At 37.2% G+C, this 23,744-nt stretch overlaps 1 protein-coding gene across 7 annotated transcripts in view; it reads right to left on the minus strand.

The window, feature by feature from the left end:
- AKT3 (AKT serine/threonine kinase 3) overlaps positions 1–23,744 on the minus strand; it is a 264,755-nt gene that overhangs the window by 106,275 nt on the left and 134,736 nt on the right. For 6 of the 7 annotated variants that reach the window (XR_011490377.1, XM_070474384.1, XM_070474383.1 and 3 more), the window contains one exon: positions 3,754–3,865. Coding sequence is in view for 6 of the 7 variants with exons in the window: in XM_070474384.1 (XP_070330485.1) it covers positions 3,754–3,865 (112 nt within the window). In the remaining variant the exon portion in view is untranslated. Of the gene's footprint in view, positions 1–3,753; positions 3,866–19,141; positions 19,259–23,744 lie in introns of all 7 variants that reach the window. The other variant, XM_020905034.2, reaches the window with a different exon arrangement.

Here is a 23,744-nt window from a genome sequence, read left to right on the forward strand (position 1 = left end):
CCCCAACTTCATCCCCCTTGGCAACCACCAGGCTGTTCTCTAGGTTCATGATTCTGTTTTTGTGTCACAGATAGGTTCATTTGTGTCATATTTTAAATTTCACACATAAATGATATCATACAATATCTTTCTCTTTCTGACTTACTTCACTTAGTATGACAATCTCTAGTTATATCCATGTTGCTACAAAAGCCATTATTTCATTTCTTTTCATGGGTAAGTTATATTCCATTGTCAAACCGGACCACATCTTCCTTATGCATTCATACGTCAATGGATATTTAGTTGTTTCTCTGTTTTCTACTTTGAATAGAGCTGTTATGAACATAGAGGTATATTTATCTTTTTGAATTATAGTTTTGTATGTATATAAGCCCAGGAGGGAGACTGCTATATCATATGCTAATTCTATTTTTAGATTTCTGAGGAATCTCCATACTGTTTCCACAGTGGCTGCAACAACTTACATTCCTACTAATTGTAGAGGAGGGCTCCCTTTCTCCACTCCCTCTCCAGCATTTGTTATTTGTAGACTTTTAATGATAGCCTTTCTGACTTCTGGGAGGTAACTCACTGTAGTTTTGATTTGTTATTTCTCTAGGGATGTTGAGCACCTTCTCAAGTGCCTATTGGTCATCTGTATGTCTCTGGAGAAATGTCTATTTAGATCTTCTGCCCATTTTTCAATTGGACGATTGTTTTTCTGTTTTTGAGTTATATGAGTTTGTATATTTTGGAAATTAAGCCCTTATTGATTACATTGCTTGCAAATATTTTCTACCTGGCCTGGACTTTGGTTTTTTGGAAAGGCTTTGTTTTTGTTACTTTGGTTTTAACTGATTCAATTTCAATTATGGGTAACTGGTCTGTTCATATACTCCTTTCTGGTTGGTTCAGTCTTGGAAGATTGCACATTTCTATTAATTTATCCATTTCTTCTGGGTTGTTCATTTTACTGGTGTAAAATGGTTCATAGTATCTCTTATGATCCTTTCTTTTACTGTGGATTTGGTTGCAATGTCTCCCCTTTCATTTCAGATTTTATTTTGCCCTTTTCTCTTTTTTTCTTGATGAGTCTGTCTAAAGGATTTTCAATTTTGTTTACCTTTTCAAGGAACCAGCTTTTAGTTTCATTGATATTTTCTAGTTTTTCTTTTTAGTCTCTATTTTATTCATTTCTACTCCAGTCTTCATTGTCTCTTTCTACTAACTTCAGGTTCTGTTTATTCCTTATTCTTCTATTCCTAGTTTTCTAAAAAGTAGTGTGATATTATTGGAAGAACAGCAAACTAGATATTTTGAAGCATTAAGATATGGCTTAAGTCCAGCTTTGCCAACATAAATGGAAAAATCAATCACTGTTTCAAAGGGATGTTATAATCCACTAAGAATAATATTTTCAAAGACTATGTATTGACATGGGAAAAGTTCCATTCATTCAGCCAGTCAACAAACATTGTGTCAGATCTTCAACTACATGCTAAAGATAAAATAATAAGCAAGGAAGATATGATACTTGCTAGTTAAGAGTCTTATAATCAAGAGAGAAAAAGGCAAACAAAGATTACAGTGGAGACAAACTTGATACAGAGGATATAAGCAGATACATAAGTAGGCAGCAGGGAGTCCTACCTCATCTATAGGACTCAAACATGGGCTCAACCATGGTTATGAATAGAGATAAAGGAAAACTGAGGATCCAACATATAGCAATGCATAGGGAAGACAGAGGTATGTGGGAAGGGAGGACATATCAAATTTTATGTATACCAAAGACCTTTACACATCTGCACTCAGTCAGATGGAAAGTATACTAAAGAAAATATTATCAGACCCTAGGTCTGGTTATAGAATTAGAATTGAGTAATTTTTCATTCTTTTCTATATTTCCTAAAGTAATCAATTATACTTTATTACTTACTATTTATTGACAAAAAAGTGTTACTAAAATAATACTTCACCACATTTGAGGAAGAGGTTGTTTTTGTTTTAAATTTTAAACAAGTCTCTTAGGACCTCATTTGTTCACTTGAAAAGTAAGGCTAATAACATTTAACTTCACAAAAGTTTCTGATTTGGATCAAATATGGTAACATGTGTAGAAAAATTATTTTGTGGTTGTTGGACTTAACTCAGTATCAGAGCCACCAGATAAAAGAATATTAAGATAGAATTCGAGGACAGTAGATCAGGAGGATGACATGCGGCCCTGATGTTGGTGTGCTGGTTACTAATATCCCTCTCTCTAGCAATGATGACAGTTAATACCAATCACACCTGAAGTTTTCCCCTCACTGAGCTCAGCCCCAATCTCAGAATCCTTCTCAGCATAACATTCTGGGAAGCCACCTGCATAATGGCACACTGTTTAAAACCTTTTGCCATCACCAGCCTAGAATTCCAAATATGACCACAATCAATTACAGAATTCTTAAAATGTAGTCTGGTGACCTCTTTAATTTATATTTTGACTTTTAAGTGTTCAGTCTTCTGTTTAAAAGTATATCTTACATCACTTCTATACATTTTAATATCTTTGTAAGCCTGTCATTTATCTATTATACCAGAAACAGAATAATTAAGGGACTATAGACTGTGTGGATCACAATAAACTGTGGAAAATTCTGAAAGAGATGGGAATACCAGACCACCTGACCTGCCTCTTGAGAAACCTGTATGCAGGTCAGGAAGCAACAGTTAGAACTGGACATGGAACAACAGACTGGTTCCAAATAGGAAAAGGAGTAAGTCAAGGCTGTTTATTGTCACCCTACTTATTTAACTTATATGCAGAATGCATCATGAGAAATGCTGGGCTGGAGGAAGCACAAGCTGGAATCAAGATTGCTGGGAGACATATCAATAACCTCAGATATGCATATGACACCACCCTTATGGCAGAAAATGAAGAAGAACTAAAGAGCCTCTTGATAAAAATTAAAGAGGAGAGTGAAAAAGTCGGCTTAAGGCTCAACATTCAGAAAACTAAGATCATGGCATCCGCTCCCATCATTTCATGGCAAACAGATGGGGAAACAGTGGAAACAGTGGCTGACTTTATTTTTCTGGGCTCCAAAATCACTGCAGATGGTGATTGCAGCCATGAAATTAAAAGACGCTTACTCCTTGGAAGGAAAGTTATGACCAACCTAGACAGCATATTAAAAAGCAGAGACATTACTTTGCAAACAAAGGTCCATCTAGTCAATGCCATGGTTTTTCCAGTAGTCATGTACGGTAGTGAGAGTTGGACTATAAAGAAAGCTGAGTGCTGAAGAATTGATGCTTTTGAACTGTGGTGTTGGGAGAAGACTCTTGAGAGTCCCTTGGACTGCAAGGAAATCCAACCATTCCATCCTAAAGGAGACCAGTCCTGGGTGTTCACTGGAAGGACTGATGTTGAAGCTGAAACTCCACTACTTTGGCCACCTGATGCGAAGAGCTGACTCATCTGAGAAGACCCTGATGCTGGGAAAGATTGAGGGCAGGAGGAGAAGGGGACGAGAGAGGATGAGATGGTTGGATGGCATCACCAACTCCATGGACATGAGTCTGGGTTAACTCCAGGAGCTGGTGATGGACAGGGAGGCCTGGTGTGCTGCGGTTCATGAGGTCGCAAAGAGTCGAACACGGTTGAGCAACTGAACTGAACAGCATTTTACCAATATATTGACAAGTGGTCAAGTCAGATTACGCATACATCTTTAGACTGACTGCTGCTGTTTCACAAAATAGAAAAAATGAGTTTCTTACCTTTCCTCTGGAGTATCTACGTGAAATGTTCTCTCTATAACAGTGGTCCACTGGAGACATCTGATAATAAATGTGTTTGGCTTTGGTCGTTCTGTTTTCATTAACTGGCATTCTAGAAATAAAATAAAATGTCTCTTTGAATATACTTCTATTTAAACAAGTAAACAGTTGAGAGCTACAGAGTTCCATTCTAAACAAACCACTGCAACTTCACAGATTTCTATGGATCTCACTCAAGGTTGTTCAAAACCTGACTTCAGTATTCCTTTCTAATCCTTTGCCCATTCTGGTCACACACCCAGCTAAATTGGACTATTAAACTCTCCCTGAATACATCTTCTTCTTTCCTGTATCTACACCATTGCTCTAGCTAATACTGTTATTTGTAATGTTTCCTATTTATTTTACCCCTAGGCATATCCAATTGTCAAAAGAATACTTGTCGTCTAAGGTATCAAATTCTACTCCTTCCATGAAGCCTTTTATAAAAACCTGATCTAGACTGACCATTCCCCACCCTATATTCTTATAACATTATCATTACATTCCCCACCCTATATTCTCATTATTTATTATTGTACCTCTCATTTTTCACTTAGCATAGAGCATCTAATATTATAATTTTTAAGACGATATCCTTATGCCTACCTAGATTATAAGCCTTTGACAGTAAGTACACCCTAAAACTCTAGAGTCACCTAGGGTCAGTCAAAGAGTGATAAGTTCTGTCAAGGATTATCTATGAAGACTTCAAAGAAAAGGAGCATAGTGTAGTGGCTAAAAGCATGGATTTTTAATACTACAGAGCCTGGATACGATCTTTTTTTCCTACCATTAACTATGCAACTTTGGACAAGTTAATTAATTTGTCTGGTCTTTAAGTATTAAATGGGGAAACAATAAGAGCACCTACATCATGAAAGTGATGTGGGGATTAATAATAAAAGTGTCAGTGGCTCAGTCATGTCCAACTCTTTGCGACCCCATGGATTATAACCCACCAGGCTCCTCTATCCATGGAGTTCCTCAGGTAAGAATACTGGAGTGGGTAGCCAGTCCCTCCTCCAGGGGATCTTCCCAAGCCAGGGACCAAACCCGGGTCTCCTGCATTGGCAGGTTAGTTCTTTACCATCTGGGCCATCAGGGGATTAATAATGAATAGATATAATAGTGTAGTGTATGACACATACTAAGTTTCCAGTATGTTACGTTTCACATTTAGCTGCTATTATTATGTATACACCTGAGCGCCTCTGGTGACTCATATAGTAAAAAATCCTGTCTGCAGTGAAGGACACCGGGCTCGATCCCTGTTTCGGGAAGATCCCCTAGTGGCTGCCACTCCAGTAGTCTGCCTAGACAATCCCATGGACAGAGGAGTCTGCTGGGCTACCATCTGGTATTGGACAACACGAGTGAACAGGATAGGGCTGTCCGCTGACACTTTTCTCTTAGAAGAAACTAATTTACCCCTAGTTGACAAACTCAGCAGTGTTTTCTCAGTGCTTATCTGTTCTGTGCTAGTTTCATCATTAGCAACTATCAACTACATGGGTCTTTATAGGATAAAGTCATTAATCACACTGGATCAATTCTTTACTCTTCACACTAAAAGAGATAATTCATCAAGGGTGTCTGCTTTTTTTTTCTCTCTTTTCTAACAAGTTTTTATGGTCTCAGCCAAATTTCTTTCCATCTAGGCTCTCTATTTTAACTATACAATCTCTATTCTAACTATACAATGGTTATTTCTACCTGGTTGAATTACTGGAACCACACCTAAAACCCAACCTACTATCTTTCCCTCTAAATCTGTTCTTAGACCTGGCTTTCCTAATTTTTCCATCATTCAAACTGAAAACATGGGTGACCTTCCTTTTTGATACTGGGAGCATATGCTCTTACTTTTCCATTGATGCTACCATAGTTGAGGCTTTCACCACCCAATGCCTAAACCTCCCCAGGTGCCATAAAACTGGATCTTCCTACTTAGAGATGTGGAAAGGTCAGATAAGTTACTAAATATAGAAATTGCATTCTGAGAGACATCTGAACTCATTCAAAATTAAACTCCTGATTTCTCCCACTCTTGCTCCCATTGCCAACCTCCTAACTGTAGCTTTCTCTATCTCAGATGATGGCACCTCCAGCCTTTCAGCTGCTCAAGTCAAAAACCTTGGGATCATCTTTAAGTCCCTTCTCTCACATCTCACTCTGGAAATCCTGTTGACTCTGTTTTCAAGATATATTAGTATCACTTCACACTTTCTCCACTACCTTGGAACAAGCCATCATTGTCTCTGAGATGAATATTCCCAAAACCTTAGAACAGTTCTCCTCTGCTCTTCTCTGCAGAGACCTACAGTCAGAAACCTTAAAATTAACAACTGCAAAAAAAACACACAACCAACTGCAATGTTTTCAATTCACTGGAACAGAAGACAAAGGCCTTTAGATGATCAGCAAAGGTCCTACACGATCTGGACCTCCAACCCATCCCATGGAAGTTTCTCACCTCTCCCCCTAGTATTCTCTTTCAGGTCACTCTGCCAACTACCCTGCCACCCTGCACTTCCTCCACCCTGCACTTCCTCCACCCTGCACTGCAGTCTCTGTCTTTAGGGTTTTTCATCTAGTCGTGCCTCTGCTGGGTATTCTTCCCCTCACACAACCCCCTAGCTAACCCCCCCCCCCATTTCCTTCAAGTCTTAAATCTAAAAACCTTCACAGTGAAGCCTGCCTCAAGCATGATGTTCAATGCTGAAATCCGTATCATTTCCCCAGGACTCTCCAACCCCTCTTGCCTGCTCTACTTTTTATTTCTCATAGCATGTTTCCATCTTTGTTCATATGAGATGACTAACTTAATACATTTTTTATTTACTGTTGTTTCTTCAACTAGAACGTAAGCTCTACTAACATATTCTTAGCACCTATAACTGTGCCTAACATATAGCAGACACTCAGTAAATATTTTCCAAGTGAATGAATCCTGACAGTAATAATCCAACAAGAAGGTAATTTTGATGATACAGGAAAGGAGAAAATTTCTGGTACAACTTCCTTATATAATCAGGAAGGGAAAGGATTCACTGAACAAGTACAGGGCTGGCTGTAGTCAGGAGTACAGAGAATTTAGTGATGGAACTGGAGAGAAGATTGGGTAAAGGAGTCCAAATGCAGTTAGGGGTATAGATGAAAGTAGGAGCCAGTAGAAATTATATGCTCATTGCTTCCATTTTTTTCAGTGAATCAGAACGTAAAGCCGTCCTTAAGAATTAGGTTGGATGAGGATGCACTGGGGCTTTGAGAAAAGAGAAGATATGTAATAGCCTTCTAGAAGCAGACAGATAGGTAAATAAATACCCATAACTGCTAAATGGCACTAAGGGTCCAATGGAACTTAATGGGGCTTCCCAGGTGGCCCTAGTGGTAAAGAACCCACCTGGCAATGCAGGAGATGTGGGTTCCATTTCTTGGTCAGGAAGATCTCTTGGAATTTAAAGTATCACCGGGGATCATATTTTTCCCCAGATATATTCAGCTGCATGGGTACAGATGGGGAACACAGAGGATCATATTTAAGCAAAGCTGTAATTTAACTAAGAAGTTTGAGAATGCAGGAAAGTGCAGAAAAGAAAGAAGTGGCTACCAAGAACCAGTCCACAATATTCAAGTGACAGGTCAACATCTGGAGAGGAGAATATTCTACCACACTTCAGGGTTTACTGCTGTGCATAAACAAATATAATTAAACAGCTGACTCCAAAGTTAAAACACTTGAAACTTTAAATTACCATACTAAAACAAGTGAGCCTAAGTAGAAACACTTTGGGTTCTCTTATGTTAGCCATAATATGGAAACATAAACATAGCACACAATTCTCTCTACAGTGAAGAAAAACAAGCCATGAATGTTTTCAGAACACAGTGCATGTCTGAAAACACTTTTTTAAAGAGGATTCTTAAAAGGGAGAGGGCTAATAAGTAAACTGGTTAATCAATACTTGGAAGAATATTTTCCTTTTAGTAAAGATTCTTAACTCAAGGTAGAACAATTCATTTTTCTTAAGGAAGAAATTTCGGATAGAGAGTCTAAAAAGGTATTAACTAAATGATTATCTATGATTGCTAAACAATTTAATACAGAGAAATAGACAAGCATTCTTAGATAAAAATGTCAGGTAGCTAACTTTTATTATATCATAACCCATGATATTTTTCTTTCTTTTAAAAAATTTTTATATTAGAGTTGATTAACAACAATGTGTTAAGTTACAGGTATACAGCAAATGATTCAGTTAGACCCATAAGTGTCCATTCTTTTTCAAATTCTTTTCCCATTTAGATTATTACAGAACATTGAGCCCAGTTCCCTGTGTTATATAATAGGTCCTCATTGGTTTGCTGTTGCTCAGTCCCTAAGCTGTGTCCAGCTCTTCGTGAGCCCATGAACTGCAGCACACAAGGCTTCCCTGTCCTTCATTATCTGCTGGAGTTTGCTCAAACTCATGTCCATTGTGTTGGTGATGTTATCCAACTATCTCGTCTATTGTCGTTCCCATCTCCTCTCAATCTTTCCCAGCATCAGGATCTATTCCTTATTGGTTACCTATTTTAAACTCACTGTATAGAAATACAATAGATTTCTGAGTATTAATTTTGTATCCTGAAACTTTATTGAATTAATTGATGAGTTCTAGTAAAATATATTCCTGGTGGCATCTTTAGGATAGTCTATGTATAGTATCATGTTACATGCAAACAGTGACAGTTTTACTTCTCCAATTTGGATTCCTTTAATATCTTTTTCTTCTCTTACTGCTGTGGCTAAAACTTCCAAAAATATGTTAATAAAAGCAGCGAGAGTGAACATCCTTGTCTTGTTCTTGATCACAGACAAGCTTTTAGCTTTTCACTGCTTAGTATGATGTTAGGTATGAGTTTGTCATATGTTGTCTTTATTATGTTGAGGTATCTTCCCTCTATGCCCACTTTCCAGAGTTTTTATCATAAATGAATGATTTTGTCAAAAGCTTTTCTGCAGCTATTGAGATAATGATATGGATTTATTCTTCAGTTTATTGATGTAGTATATCACACTAACTGATTTGTAGATACAGAAATACCTTTGCATCCATGGGATAAATTCCATTTGATCATGATGTATGATGGCAACCCACTCCAGTGTTCTTGCCTGGAGAATCCCAGGGACAGGGGAGCCTGGTGGGCTGCCATCTATGGGATCACACAGAGTCGGACACAACTGAAGTGACTTAGCAGCAGAAGCAGCATGATCCTTTTAAATGCACTGTTGGACTCAGATTGCTAGTATTTTGTTGAGGACTTCTATGTCTATATTCATCAATGATACTGGCCTGCAATTTTCTTTTTTTGTTGTCTGTCTGGCTTTCATATCAACATGATGGTGGCCTCATAGAATGAGTTTGAGAGTGTTCCTTCCTCTGCAATTTTTTGGAAGTTTCTGAAAGATAAGTATTAATCTTCTGATAGAGTTCGTCTGTGAGGCCATCTAGTTCTGGACTTTTGTTGGGAGTTTTCTAATCACACTTTCAATTTCCCTATTTATAATTGGTTTGTTTACATTTTTTATTTTTTCCTGGTTCAATCTTAGGATATTGTACATTCTAAGAATTTGTCCATTTCTTCTAGGTTTTCCATTCTGCTGGCATGTAGCTGCTTACAGTAATCTCTCATGATCCTGTCTTATATTTCTGTGGTGTCTGCTCTAACTTCTTTTCTAATTTTATTGATTTCAGCCCTCTCCCTCCTTTTCCCAAAGAGTCTGGCTAAGGCTTTATTAATTTTACTTACCTTTTCAAAGAACCAGCTTGACCAAGTTAAACTATAAGCTGAACCTCAAATGTTCTACTTTTAGAACCACTCTGAACCACAGGTGACCAAGTTTATTCAAAGCTGTAATTATTCTGTAAACTTGAAAGCCAAATAAACAAAGGAACTGCAAGATCCCAGATAAAAAATACACATACCAAAAAAGTTTTTGGATTATCACCTGTTCAGATTTTATTTCAAAGACTAGGTCTTATTTCAAGGATTTTAACTGTTTAAATGCTAACTATATTCTTTTAAAAATAATTCTACTAACATATGGTGTGGAAAACAAAGGGGTAATATATTCTATCTAATTATTAAATAACAAAATTAAATAATGCTAACCATGAGTTATAATGACCATAAGGAAAGTTTCTCTTTAAAGCCCCATATTATAGTACTATTACAGATATTCTTTATAAGAGGGAAAAGAATATTTCTTTCTTTTATGTAAAGTTTTTACTGTCCAGGGAGCAGAAAATCATAGCACCCAGTTAAGACTCAACTCATCAACCTTAAAGAGATTTATTCATTCCACTAAGTGGAAAATAGCTTAGGTGTTGCAGGTACCATGGTAGAGAGCAAGATCAGTAGAAGATATATGTATATTGAGATCACTATGTGCCAGGCACTGCACTCATTAGAGGTTTCTAAATATTAATTTCACCTGAAGGTCAAACCTAAGAGCTGTTATTATCCTCCACATTATAAATGAGCAGACTGAGATTGAAACTAGCTAAATAACTCGCTCACAAACACACAGCTTGTTTAGCTTGTTTTAAATACTGGTATAAATCTTTACCCTCAGGTCTGTCTGAAACCACATTCCATTCTTATCTGGAAAGAATACACTGTTAAGAAAACTGCCTGTAAAAAGGTTAGCAATCATCTGCAGAAGGAAGGCCTGGCTGTTCCCTCCTCTGTGCCTTCCCCATACCTTGCTAAGCTTGACTGCTCTCCCTTGCGTGACATCTTTTCTCCTACAAAGAAAACCAGGATAATTTTCACTGGTAACAATGTCTGGAGAGGGAGGTAGGCCCCAGTGTGTCTGCTCCTGGCTCTGAGCACACCATGGCAATGAGACGGTCAGGGATGAGAACTACTCTTGAGTAGGATACTGGTCCTGGCATTTTTGGTTTCTCCAAGCAGGCACATAGGGGAAAGGTGGATTCAGATGAGAAGCAGAAGGGAAAGAACATAGCTAGGAGGGCAGCAGAGCCTCCGGATCTTTTCACTGCTGGATTCTATGCACAATACCAATAAAGCTAGCTATAATAAAAATTTCAACTACTGATGACAAAAGAGTGATTCCCAAACTAGCACAGGTCCAGCTGCATGTTTCTAGGTGTTTGGGTCTGAATCATTTACCTATTACCCAGAATCAACAAACCTTTCTCCACATAAGGAAACAGAATAGGAAAAAAAAAAAAAGAAGTTCTCACATTTTATAACATACAAAATTCTATAAAAGACAGGAATAAGACTGGGTTATTAACGTTATATTCCACTCTATAAGAGGTTTTCACTTTATGATACATATATCAAAGCCTGACATTTTCATTATCATAAACTTCACTGCTTTGGTTGTAACATGGAATACTACTTGTGGATTTAACTTGTATTTGAAATCACAACATGTTACGGTGAACCTTTCCTAATTCGTTGTCATTTAATGAATATGGTCACCATAGACACCACCATTTACCAATAATACATTTTAGAGCCAACATTTTCCCCATCAACATATTTCAATTTTGTTGGTCCACCATATCCTGCTTTTAATTAAACAAACAAACAAACACACACTTCAAGAGTCTTCTAATCAGCAGACGAGTGGATGAGGAAGCTGTGGTACATATACACCATGGAATATTACTCAGCCATTAAAAAGAATTCATTTGAATCAGTTCTAATGAGATGGGTGAAACTGGAGCCCATTATACAGAGTGAAGTAAGCCAGAAAGATAAAGACCATTACAGTATACTAACACATATATATGGAATTTAGAAAGATGGTAACGATAACCCTATATGCAAAAAAAAGAAAAAGAGACTCAGATGTATAGAACAGACTTGTGGACTCTGTGGGAGAAGGCGAGGGTGGGATGTTTCAAGAGAACAGCATCGAAACATGTATATCTAGGGTGAAACAGATCACCAGCCCAGGTTGGATGCATGAGACAAGTGCTCAGGCCTGGTGCACTGGGAAGACCCAGAGGGATGGGGTGGAGAGGGAGGTGGGAGGGGGGACCGGGATGGAGAATACATGTAAATCCATGGCTAATTCATTTCAATGTATGACAAAAACCACTGCAATGTTGTAAAGTAATTAGCCTCCAACTAATAAAAATAAATGGAAAAAATAAAAAATTTAAAAAAATTAAAAAAATAAAATAAAACTCAAATTTACTCCCCCTTAAAAAAAAAAAAAGTCTTCTAGAACAACTGTTCTCTGCATACTCTCTGTATACTTGAAATTTCAGGTAAAAACACATTGTAGTCATTGTGGGACAATGATTAAGACAATGAAAATAACAAGAGGCATTTCCTAACAGAGTTGTAACAGTCATGCAAACATCTAATATACCATTAGGCAAGCTAGTTTTTTTCTTTGGTTCTGTTGTTTGTTAGGCATACAATAGTCATGAGAGTTCAATACTAGTTTCTCTACATATCTGTATCTCTGAAAATGTTTATGATAAAAAGTCAAAAATAGAAACTCCTTCCAAAATAATATTAGATTCTTTTCACAAAATATGTATCAAAATGTCCAAGGAAATTATTTTTTAAATAAAATGTACATTTTAATATCTAAAACAAAGACCCTTCTAGTAAATGAAACTCATTGAACATAAATTAAACTTCAGACTATTTCACTTGGGCATTGAAGTTTAAGAGAAGTGAAAGTCGCTCAGTCATGTCCGACTCTCTGCGAGCCCATGGACTGCAGCCCACCAGGTTCCTCTGATCACGGAATTCTCTAGGCCAGAATACTGGAGTGGGTAGCCATTCCCTTCTCCAGGGGATCTTCCCAGGAATTGAACCCAGGTCTCCCACACTGAAGGTGGATTCTTTACCATCTGAACCACCAGGGAAAGGTATCACTATTAGAAAAATCAATTTAGTTGTATTAACTCTAATTTACAACTTAAATACCTCAAGCTTCCATGTATCAATGTGACCATTTCTACTCATTTTCATAGTTGCTTATCAATGCATACCAGGGTGAATAAATAATAAATATACATATAGAGCAAGATGCACATGTACTAAATGCTCCTTTCCCTCCCTTTAAAAACCATTATTTACAAAAATGGCCTCTGTTACATATTCTTTAACCATTTACATAAGCTTTGGTTCCTACTGGTCTCCTGAAATCTCTTCTCATCAGATATATTTTTGTTTTTCTCATTTTCATTTCTTTGCTGCATCTGATGCTCTTGGCTCCCTACCCATGAGGTACTCCCCCAGGGTCCTATGACACAGACTCGCCTGATTTTACCTGAAACTCTCTGACCATTCATTAATCTTCTTTCCTAGGGCCTCTTCCTTAGAACTGAGCTGCTCCCTTATGCTGAGGACTTTGTGCTACACTTTTCTTTTATGATAATTTTATCCTTAGTAAATTTAGACATTCATTAAACAAATATTTATTGAGTGCTTACAGTATGCAACAACCCAGGCACTGAAGATAGAGCAGTGAACAAAACAAGTTCGTATTTTTCATAAAGCTTATGTTTTACTGAGAAGATAAGTGATCAAACAATAAACATGAAAAACAATTAGCTTATAACATAATAGGTGCTAATTAGTACTGTGAAGAAAAATTACACAGGGCAACAAGTTAGAAAAAAAGGGAGATTAGTTAGAAAGGGTCTCTCTTAGTGAAATGGGCAATCAATGCAGCTATCTGTGGGAAGAGTGATCTGGGCTGAAGGAATGGTAAGAACAAAGACCCACAGCTGGATGAGTTCAGACATGTCAGAAACTCTAAGTGCAGTGTGACTAAAGTAACTTCTGGAGTATGTTAGGAGAGGAGATCTAAAAGATGTTCAGTGACCTGGTGAGGACTTTGGATGTCACTGGGGAGTCTCTCACATGACTCTGCCAAAATTAAGACGTGACATTTGATGTCAAGCCTGCACCTCTAGTGTCAGCCTTTCCATCAAGCTCCATTTCTTTCTGGCAAAACTGGCAGCTCTTTTGAGGACCTATTATTTCTTTATTTTCAACATATCTAAATGGGTGTTTTTTCCTGATCTTCCAAACTGAAAATTAGCACAACACAATGCTTCTGTTCATTTTAATACTATATAATCTTACTAATCATCCAAGAAACACATCCTCAGTCATCTTTGATTCTCTTTCAACCCATGGCTAAGCCTACAACACACATTGTAACAGTTCTTTTGTAATATCTTTTGAACCATCCCTTCTTTTCATTGCTACATCCAACCAGAGAATTTACCAAAATCTGGACCCCAATATGGTTTCCCAGATGGTCTCCCTTTCTCCAGCCTTCTCTCCTGTCTGAGTTGTCCTACATACTATCAGCCTGATTAGTCTTACTCAAACTTTTATTTAAAAAGCTTCCACCACAACCACAAATTAGTCTCTGGGTCTTCGCAGCAGGAGAGTAACGTCGCTCAGTCGTGTCCGACTCTCTGCGACCCCGTGGACTGCAGCCTGCCAGGCTCCTCCGTCCACGGGACTCTCCAGGCAAGAGTACTGGAGTGGGGTGCCATTCCCTTCTCCAGGGGATCTTCCCAACCCGGGGATCACACTTGGTCTCCCGCACTGCAGGCAGACTCTTTACCGTCTGAGCCATGGGGGAAGTCCGTGCAGCAGAATAAAAACACTGAACTCACCACCCAGTTTAACTGGCGAGCCAAAGGAACAGCTATGCCGGAAGAATCAGCTCACTCATCTCCAGAAGAACGGAAACAAATTTCATCTTTGCCGATTTAAGTCAATAGGAAAACTGTCTTCCATTATATATTTCTCAAAAATTCATTCTTTTTCAATAATTAACTACTAAGTCTTTATTTTAGCATGTTATTAGCAGCTTAACCACAAGATTACGATATTACATGTACGATTTCTCATTTAATTCTCTCGAGAAAGTTCTAAAGTATTTTCATCAATTCCATTTCACAAATAAGAAAATGAAGGTTGTCTGATTTTTAAATCACTTGTTCAAAATAATCAAGTCATTAAGGTTGTAAAGCTGAGTCTCTAAATTCAGATTTTCTAGCTCTAAATCCTTGGACCTTCTTGTATGTCACATACTGCTTTAGGAATGTTAGCTTCTTACAAGAGAGGAAGAAATGTTTTATTTTTTATTTATAACAAGACTTATTTATATTTTATTTTCAAGTTTTCTGCAATACTAAAGTGACAGAAACAGGTGACATGCAGAATACTGAAACAGTTTTCCCCCAGAGAAAACTGACCAAACTTTCATTGGAAAAAATGTCTTTCTGTCAATATTAGATTGCTGATATAAAGCTGAGAGCACATTTGAAATACTTAATGGACCAAAACTTAAAACTAACACAAATTAACATGTAACTAGAGTTGTGGGAATCAGAACTTGTTCAGGTTTGTCAATCTAAGTCAATCTTGTTGATTCCTTAATGATAAGATAATCTATATGTTAGAGTACAGAGCCATTAGAAGGAAAACAACAGAAATATAATTTCATAAAGGCACAGAAATCCCAAAGAATTTAGGAGGTAACAGCAGAACTGTAACTAATATAGTTTAACAAAAATATTTTAACAAAATGCCCTATGTCCATAGCACAACTGTAAAGCTCAAAGGAAACAATTCATATGAAATAATGCTATGAAGAAAGTATTATATATTTTAATTACTTTATAAGAATATCTTATAGAGAAAGAAACTTTATCAGTGTGCTTTTGGAAGCAATAACTGTTGCTGGATGGATGATTCAATTAGCATGAACTATTCTGGCATGTTTCAAAAGCATTGCCATTTTAAAACATAAAAAATGTCTAAAAATGCAACCATAGTAATAGTGCACGGGTTGGGGGTGAGGGAGAAAGACAATGACAAATTGGTCCAAAAGGACACTGAGACTTCATAGCTGGAAGACCATTGTGCTGACAATTAGTAACAGGAAGCAGAGCACAAAACAAATGAATGAAAAAAGCTGAACTTGCAATGAAAGACCTTATTATAGTGCAGAAACATTATTGTAATAAAGGGGCAATGTACTCTCCTCCATAAAACTTTCAAACAGGCACCCTTGCCTCTTTTTTCATTCTCTGCATTTCATTTTTTCATTAGCATCTGCTTGATTATGTATTATTTCCAATCCAAAAGAATGCTTCTCTATCCTTCCTAAATTCCAAGGCTTAAAGGTCCTTCCCCTCACTGTGGCCTTGAGCCTCATTTAACTTTACTCAAAATACAACAAAGGTTTAAAATAACATAGATATAGGGGAAGAAACAGAAAGGCAGTGATTCAGTATATAGCTGCAGCAAGATCAAAAAAAAATGTGTCCCTCAAGCGTAACTTGTTAAAAACGCAATGATCATATAATTCATACTAATATCCAGATGATTCTGTCTCTAAAACTCTTATGCCTTCTTTGATAGAAGAGAAAGGCTGAAATCTTCACTAATTAGAGTAAATTCTCTGCATTTAGCTTCAGTTTCCTTAAATGGGAACATCCGAAAGCTCTGAAACATATTTTCATATACTAGTTGAGAATGATAAGACTCAATCCATGACACTGACATATAATCTAGAGGAAGGAAAGCCCACACCTTCTACCTATACTTCCTATGCTAGAAAACGTTTTACCGCAAGACCCCACAGCAGCTAGAGATGTTTTAGTTAAGCAGTGATGTGTAAAAAGCACTGGCCTTGACACCTGAAAGCTGTGGTTTTAGCTTTAAGTCCCAAAGTTTACCAAATGCATGACCATGGGCAATTTCTATGCGCCCAGTTTCCCCAGCTATAAAACAGAGACATTACATATCCTGCAAAAATATCATCGTGACTAATAATACACATATAAAATGCATAGCACACAGATGCTCAACAAGTGGTAAATTATTATTTGCATTAATTCTCAAAAGATTGAATGTTCCAAGAAATTATCTGTGGCTCACAAGCAAATCACTGACTTCTAGAAGACTTTGGAGGTTCTTCATGCCAATGTCTTCATATCACAAATAATAAAACACCAGGGATGGTGAAGTGACTGACCCAATATTACATAATAAATTTCTATCAAATAATCAGACACCTGGCTACCACCTCCATGCCTGTCCCTCTGCTAAAGCATAAATAAGTATCAAGGTTATATACAATATACCTCTCAAAAACAAGAGTCTGCTACTAACTTACTGTTAGTAATACTTGACATACCACAAAGTTTCTGTGGTGCTGAATAAGCATTACTTGAAGATGAGTTATCTCTGAACTCCATTTATGATTAAATACACTCAAGCCAGGTGTGAGAAATACATGCTTGTTCAGTTGCTTCAGATGTGTACGAATCTTGGCACGCCTATGGACTGTGACCGCCCCCCCCCCCCCCCCCAGGCTCCTTTGTTCATGGGAATTTCCAGGCAACAATACTGAAGTGGTTAGCCATTTCCATCTCCAGGGGATCTTCCTGACCCAGGGATCGAACCTCCGCTGCAGGCGGATTCCTTACCACTAAGCCACTGTGGAAGCCCCAGATGTTATACAGTCCAGTCCAAATCATTGTTAGTTTTCCCAAGTACTTGCTTTGAGAGTCTAGGAGAATTTCTTAATCTCTCAAGGCCCCAGCTTCACTAGTTTTTTTTAAGGTAATATTTATCTCATGTTTTTCTTGTTATGTTGCTGTAAGTAAGGCAATTTATACATAGGAGCTTACACAATGTTAGTTCTCTTCCTTTTACTTAAGTCTCTATTAATTTCACATGTATTAATTGTAAATAAGGAAGTAGATTCTTTACCAGTGAGCCACCTGGGAAGCCCAATTATAAGTAAAATAGGATTAAAGGAGCAAGTAATGGGCATATAATCATTTTTTAATTTACAATTTGGGGGGATTTTATTTTTGACTGCAGTGCATGGCCAGTGGGATCTTAGTTCCCTGACTAGAGATTTAACTTGGGCCCTCAGCAGTGAAAGAGCGGAGTCCTAACCACCGGACTGCCAAGGAATTCCCTAATTTAAAATTTTAGAAAGTAATTACAAACAAGCTTCTACTTTCTAAAAAAGAAATTAAGTTAAAAAAATAAATATTAAACATGTAAATCAGGTACGTTTTATCTATATTTAACTTAACCAAAAACAATCTATAGATTTAATTAGGCCATAAATGAGTATACACAGAAAAGTGTATAAAAAGAATTATTGTCACTCTTCAGATATGGAACAGTGTCATAGAGGAAAATTCTAGGATCAGTAATAAGAGAAAACAATAGTACAAGGATCCTTAGCACCAAAGACTACCTGAGTGTTATAGACTTAGCAAAACTGTAGTTGAAAAACTGAAGTATATTGACCTAACAGTATTTAATATTAAAAATTATGCAAAACCCCATCATAGCTGCTTATCATACAGAGGCTGCAGGTGGTGGTCCTCCTACCCCACACCCACTATTCACTCCCCAGTCACACCACCTCGGCTCGCTTACATAAAATAAGTCAGGTTAAAAAACAGTAAACAGATGATATGCCCCTTTCCGAGCTAAAACCTACAGTTCAAACTATTTTTAGCTAAAGAAAAAATAGTGACTTTAAGATGGTATTTTAAAATAGAATTATTTATTTGTATCAGTAAAATTATTTTATATTCTACTAAGAGAGAAGATGAATAGCAATGTGACAACAGAAACTTCACGTAAAAGCCAAGTCAGCAAATAGAGGACATAACGCCTAACTCTGACACTGAGAAATCATAGAGTATCTGGTACGATTATGGCAGTCTGCTTTCAGGTACCATATTTATTCCTGTCACTTATGTTTCTTTCTCCTTTAGTATCTTTCAGTCTATACAGGGACAAGAAATAACATACCATCTGGAGGTTTCATCCATATTCTGAGGATTTCATACCCATTTAAATTAACAATAAGAGATTCAACCAAAGTTTCTCAGAAATAATTTTTTCAAATTATTGTGATCTGTTAGCTGGAATATACGTCATCTTTTGAAATCTTACTATTTTTCCAAACAATCTCAATTTCCAATGAAGCTTTTCTTGATGATCTACTCCTCAATGATACCTCCTAAAATTTACTGAATATATTAACTATAAACCTACTTCAGAACTGAACCATCAAAATACCAATCTCAAAAAATACTAATTCCAAGGGCTTGTGGCATATTTTGCTAGCAGATTATAAATTCTTCAAATCCAAGGGCTATATCTGTGGACTAATGAAAGGAACGCAGACTTCAAGGTTAGCATTCTGTTAGACATGGGCTGAAATTCTGGCTCTGCCATTTGCCAGTTAAGTCACATAATCTCTCAGTCTCTTTAAAATGGAGAACATAATACTTACCTCAGAATGATGTTGTGAAGATTAAATGAGATAACATATGTGAAAGGGCCTGGCACATAGTAAGGCTCAAAGAAAGGTTGGTTTCCTTCCTTATTTCCTTCTCTTTTCCCTCAGTACCTGGTACAATGTTGAGAACACAATAAACCCTCAATAACAACTTTCTAAATATTCATTTGAACTTAGATTTCCTAAATTTTTTAAATATTAAGTGATAACTCCTATGTATCCGAATTGTGTTACTTTAAATCATATGCAAACAAAGTAGGAAATCTCAAAACAGAACAAGTGTATGAAGCTGCTATTTAAGATGGTGAGAAAAGGAAGAAAGGAGTCAGAGGAAATCGTATTTAAGAACAATTCAATGAAAATTATTGCACACATAGTATTTTTCACACAAGTATCTCTGGATAAGCAAGAGTTGACTGCTGACCTAAGAGAAAGCTGAATGAGAGAAGGAAGGAGGGAAGGAGGAAGATAGCAAGGCAGAGAGAAGGAGGAAGAAGGAAGGGAGGAAGAGGAAAAGAAAAGGATGAAGGAAGGGAGGAAGGAAGCTTGGTTCTGCTGGGACCTCTTTTATGTCCTCATATGAATATAGGCTATTGAAGCTGACCACTCCTTGACTACCTTCCATTAAAAACAATTCCCACTGCACACTTCATCTCACAAAAAAGTAATTATCTAATGGAAGAACCAAATTAATGTGAAATTTTCCCCCAGTGACCAAAGGATTAGAACAGTCAGAAAGACGTTTGGGGATGTTATTATCTTTATTAAAAAAACAAAACACTTCTGACTAAACCTTCTAATTAAAGAATTTGGTCTGCACCCTAGTCCTCTGAGATCAGTCCACTGGTGCTGCCTTTTCAGCTGCAGTGATGTTCTTATTTTCCAGAAGGAGGCCATGTGCATGGTTGAGGGGGTCTAGCACATGTTATTTAGTTATAAGAAAGACCAGTCTCTACAAACAAATTCTTTGGGATTAAATACAACTGAGATTTTTTTCCCCCAAACCAAACAAGAGGAGTCATTCTCAATTTCAATATTGTTGTAGATCTGTATGTTCAGTAGCTAAGTCATGTTCAACTCTTTGAGACCTGTCCTTCACTCTCCTGGAGTTTGTTCAGATTCACGTCCACTGAGTCAGTGATGCTAGTTGTACATAGCTTCTACTTAAAACTTGCAATGTCTTTAAAGAAAACCCAATAGAGTAGTTTCCACCTTACTCTGATACAATTTAACTGGAAAAGGGGGAATGGCTGCCATTTAACTCAATTAAGCAAATCACTGCAGATGGTGATTGCAGCCATGAAATTAAAAGACGCTTACTCCTTGGAAGGAAAGTTATGACCAACCTAGATAGAATATTAAAAAACAGAGACATCACTCTGTCAACAAAGGTTCATCTAGTCAAGGCTATGACCTTTTCAGTGGTCGTATATGGATGTGAGAGTTGTACTGTAAAGAAAGCTGAGTGCCAAAGAATTCATGCTTTTGAACTGTGGTGTTGGAGAAGACTCTTGAGAGTCCCTTGGACTGCAAGGAGATCCAACCAGTCCACCCTAAAGGAGATCAGTCCTGGGTGTTCATTGGAAGGACTGATGTTGAAGCTGAAACTCCAGTACTTTGGCCATCTGATGCAAAGAGTTGACTCATTTGAAAAGACAATGATGCTGGGAGGGATTGAGGGCAGGAAGAGAAGGGGATGACAGAGGATAAGATGGTTGCATGGCATCACCAACTCAACGGACATGGGTTTGGGCGAACTCCAGGAGTTGGTGATGGACAGGGAGGCCTGGCATGCTGCGGTTTATGGGGTCGTAAAGAGTCGGACATGACTGAGCGACTGAACTGAACTGAACTGAAGCAAATATTACTGAGCATTTTCTATCTTATGCTATTACTTTTATTTGTATTTTAGCATTTGTAATTTACAGTGTTTTCACATATATCACCTCATTTAACCCCCATCCTAATCTTGAACAGCAGATAATCTCATGTTTAAAGCTGAGAAAAATGAAGATCAAGAGAGTTTTGTGATTTGCCCAAGGTCACAGAGCTAGTAAAAAAGCAGAACTAAGACTCAAACTTAGGTCTTCTGATTCCAAGTTGTGATCTTCTAATATATCAGATCTTATAATAAATCATGGAGGAAATTTTTTAAGTAAGTATACACAGTGATTATGTTCTGGAAGTTTACTATTTCCCTCCATTCTACATAAGACCCCACACTAAATTACAGTCTGATGACTGAAACTGAGAAGGTCAAGACCACAACTCAACAGATTAGCTCTCAGAGTGAAGTCGCCCAGTCGTGTCTGACTCTCTGTGACCCCCACCAGGTTCCTCCATCCATGGGATTTTCCATGCAAGAATACTGGAGTGGGTTGCCATTTCCTTCTCCAGGGGATCTTCCAGACCCAGGGATTGAATCTGGGTCTCCCACATTGCAGGCAGACATTTTACCCTCTGAGCCACCAGAGAAGCCCCAGATTAGCTCTAGAGTAAATCAGAAAAGAGGAGTGAGAAATCATGAGAGCTGCTACCAGGAAAAATACATGCTCTAAGCAAAATCTGAGCAGTTCACCTGCAGTATTATAATGAAGCAAGTAGTAAAATCATGAGATTATTTAACAGGAAGCTCAAATGATACTCACATAAACTTACATTTATAGAGGACATATAACTGATGAAATGTTTCAGTGATACAGACAGTTCTCATATGTAGGAGCTGGGTTTGACATTCTAAACTGCCAGAGTCATATCCATTAAAATGGAATTACACATTTTCTTTTGTGCACATTTGTTGTACAATGTAGAAAAAAGAACTTAAGAGTAGAAATTCTGTGCAAAAATTTTTTAAATCAGATTGAAGTGTGATTTCAATGAGAAGGAGGAAATATGTGACTAAATATGGCATTATTATTCTTCAAAATTTTCTAAAAACTATCTCCTTTTAAAGTGATTTTTTAAAAAGGTTCTTGACATTCCCAATTCTAAACTTGGTTTTATGGGTTAAAGTTTGTAAACATATGAATATCGTATCATCCATAAAAATGAAGGATAGGAAGAAATTTCTATTAAATTTACAGTAATTCATTTAAGTAATGCATACCAGGTTTCCCTGGTAGCTCAGCTGGGAAAGAATGCGCCTGCAGTGCAGGAGACCCTGGTTCAATTCCTGGGTCAGGAAGATGCCCTGGAGAAGGGACAGGCTACACACACCAGCATTCCTGGGCTTCCCTGGTGGCTCAGCTGGTAAAGAATCCACCTGCAATACAGGAGACCTAGGTTCAATCCCTGCGTTGGGAAGATCCCCTGGAGAAGGAAATGGATACCAACTCCAGTATTCTTGTCTGGAGAATCCCATGGACTGTATTGTCCATGGAGTCCCAAAGAGCTGGACATGACTGAGCAACCTGCACTTTTCCAAGGCATTCCTCATAGTGAGACAGATAATCCAAGTACCAGATATAACTTTCTATTTTCCCAAAAATCTGAACACAGAGAAAACAAGTCTTCCAATGATCAAGTAACATAAAATAGTCTAAAAATCACTCAAAACAAAAACAGGATTAGGAATTTCACATCCAGTTGAACTTAATCAAATCTACTAATCTTAATAAAATCTACTAATTTACTATGTCCAAAAAACATATGGAACATTGAGGAGTAACAGAAGAAAAAAAGGAATACTTACATATACATGTATAAACATAAATAAGAAAAAAATTCATCTTCCTCTTGTGAAAATGGAGAAAACTTAAGATTTCCCTGAGCAAAATGTCATCTGCTAAGGAAGATTCTTTTTGAAGATCCTATGTATTGCTTCCAAATACTACAGAAAATACTTGAAGGTGAGACATAATTATTAAGAAACGATCATAATAATCCAACTGAACAAGGAAGACAGCAGTAAGACTGAAAAGTAGGGAGTATATGGCAGTACCCTGCTGACTGGCTGACTTATGGCAGGAAGAGGAAGAGAACTATAACCAGATAGGTTCGTTTCAAATCAATACTGATTTGGATACCTAACGATTAAAAGTCTCCAATGGTTTCCAATGGGTTTCCATTAAAAAAAATCAAACTGGTATTCAAGATCTTTCACAGTCTGATTGTAGTTTATCCAACCTTAAGAGTTTTTTCCCTCAACAAAACAAAAATTTTCTATCCATATTATTTACAATGTTTACAAACAAGCTACTCTTTAATTCCAGACTTCATTTTTGCTTATGTTTATAACCTCACTGAGAAAGTCTTCTTCCTTCTGAAAACCTAAATATCACCTGTCCTTCTAGGCTTATATTAACCTTGCCTTATGCATAAATTCTTTTCTAGTCATCCTACCTTACTTTTATCTATTCTCTCAACTTCCACAGCATTAATTTTCTGATCTTCCATAATCCTTGTGTATTTATATATTATAGTTATTCTAGATTTACAGAGTTGTTTTCTACAGACTATTTTTTATCACATATAAGACTTAAGAATCAAGTCATAAGCTATTTCTTTATCCCCATGAACAAATACAATGAAAGCATTAGTAGGAATCAATTGATTTTTCTACACATTTGCTTAAAATCTCAGAGTCTAATATTATTCA

This window comes from Odocoileus virginianus, chromosome 11 (genome assembly GCF_023699985.2).
Source record: "Odocoileus virginianus isolate 20LAN1187 ecotype Illinois chromosome 11, Ovbor_1.2, whole genome shotgun sequence".
NCBI lineage: Eukaryota > Metazoa > Chordata > Mammalia > Artiodactyla > Cervidae > Odocoileus > Odocoileus virginianus.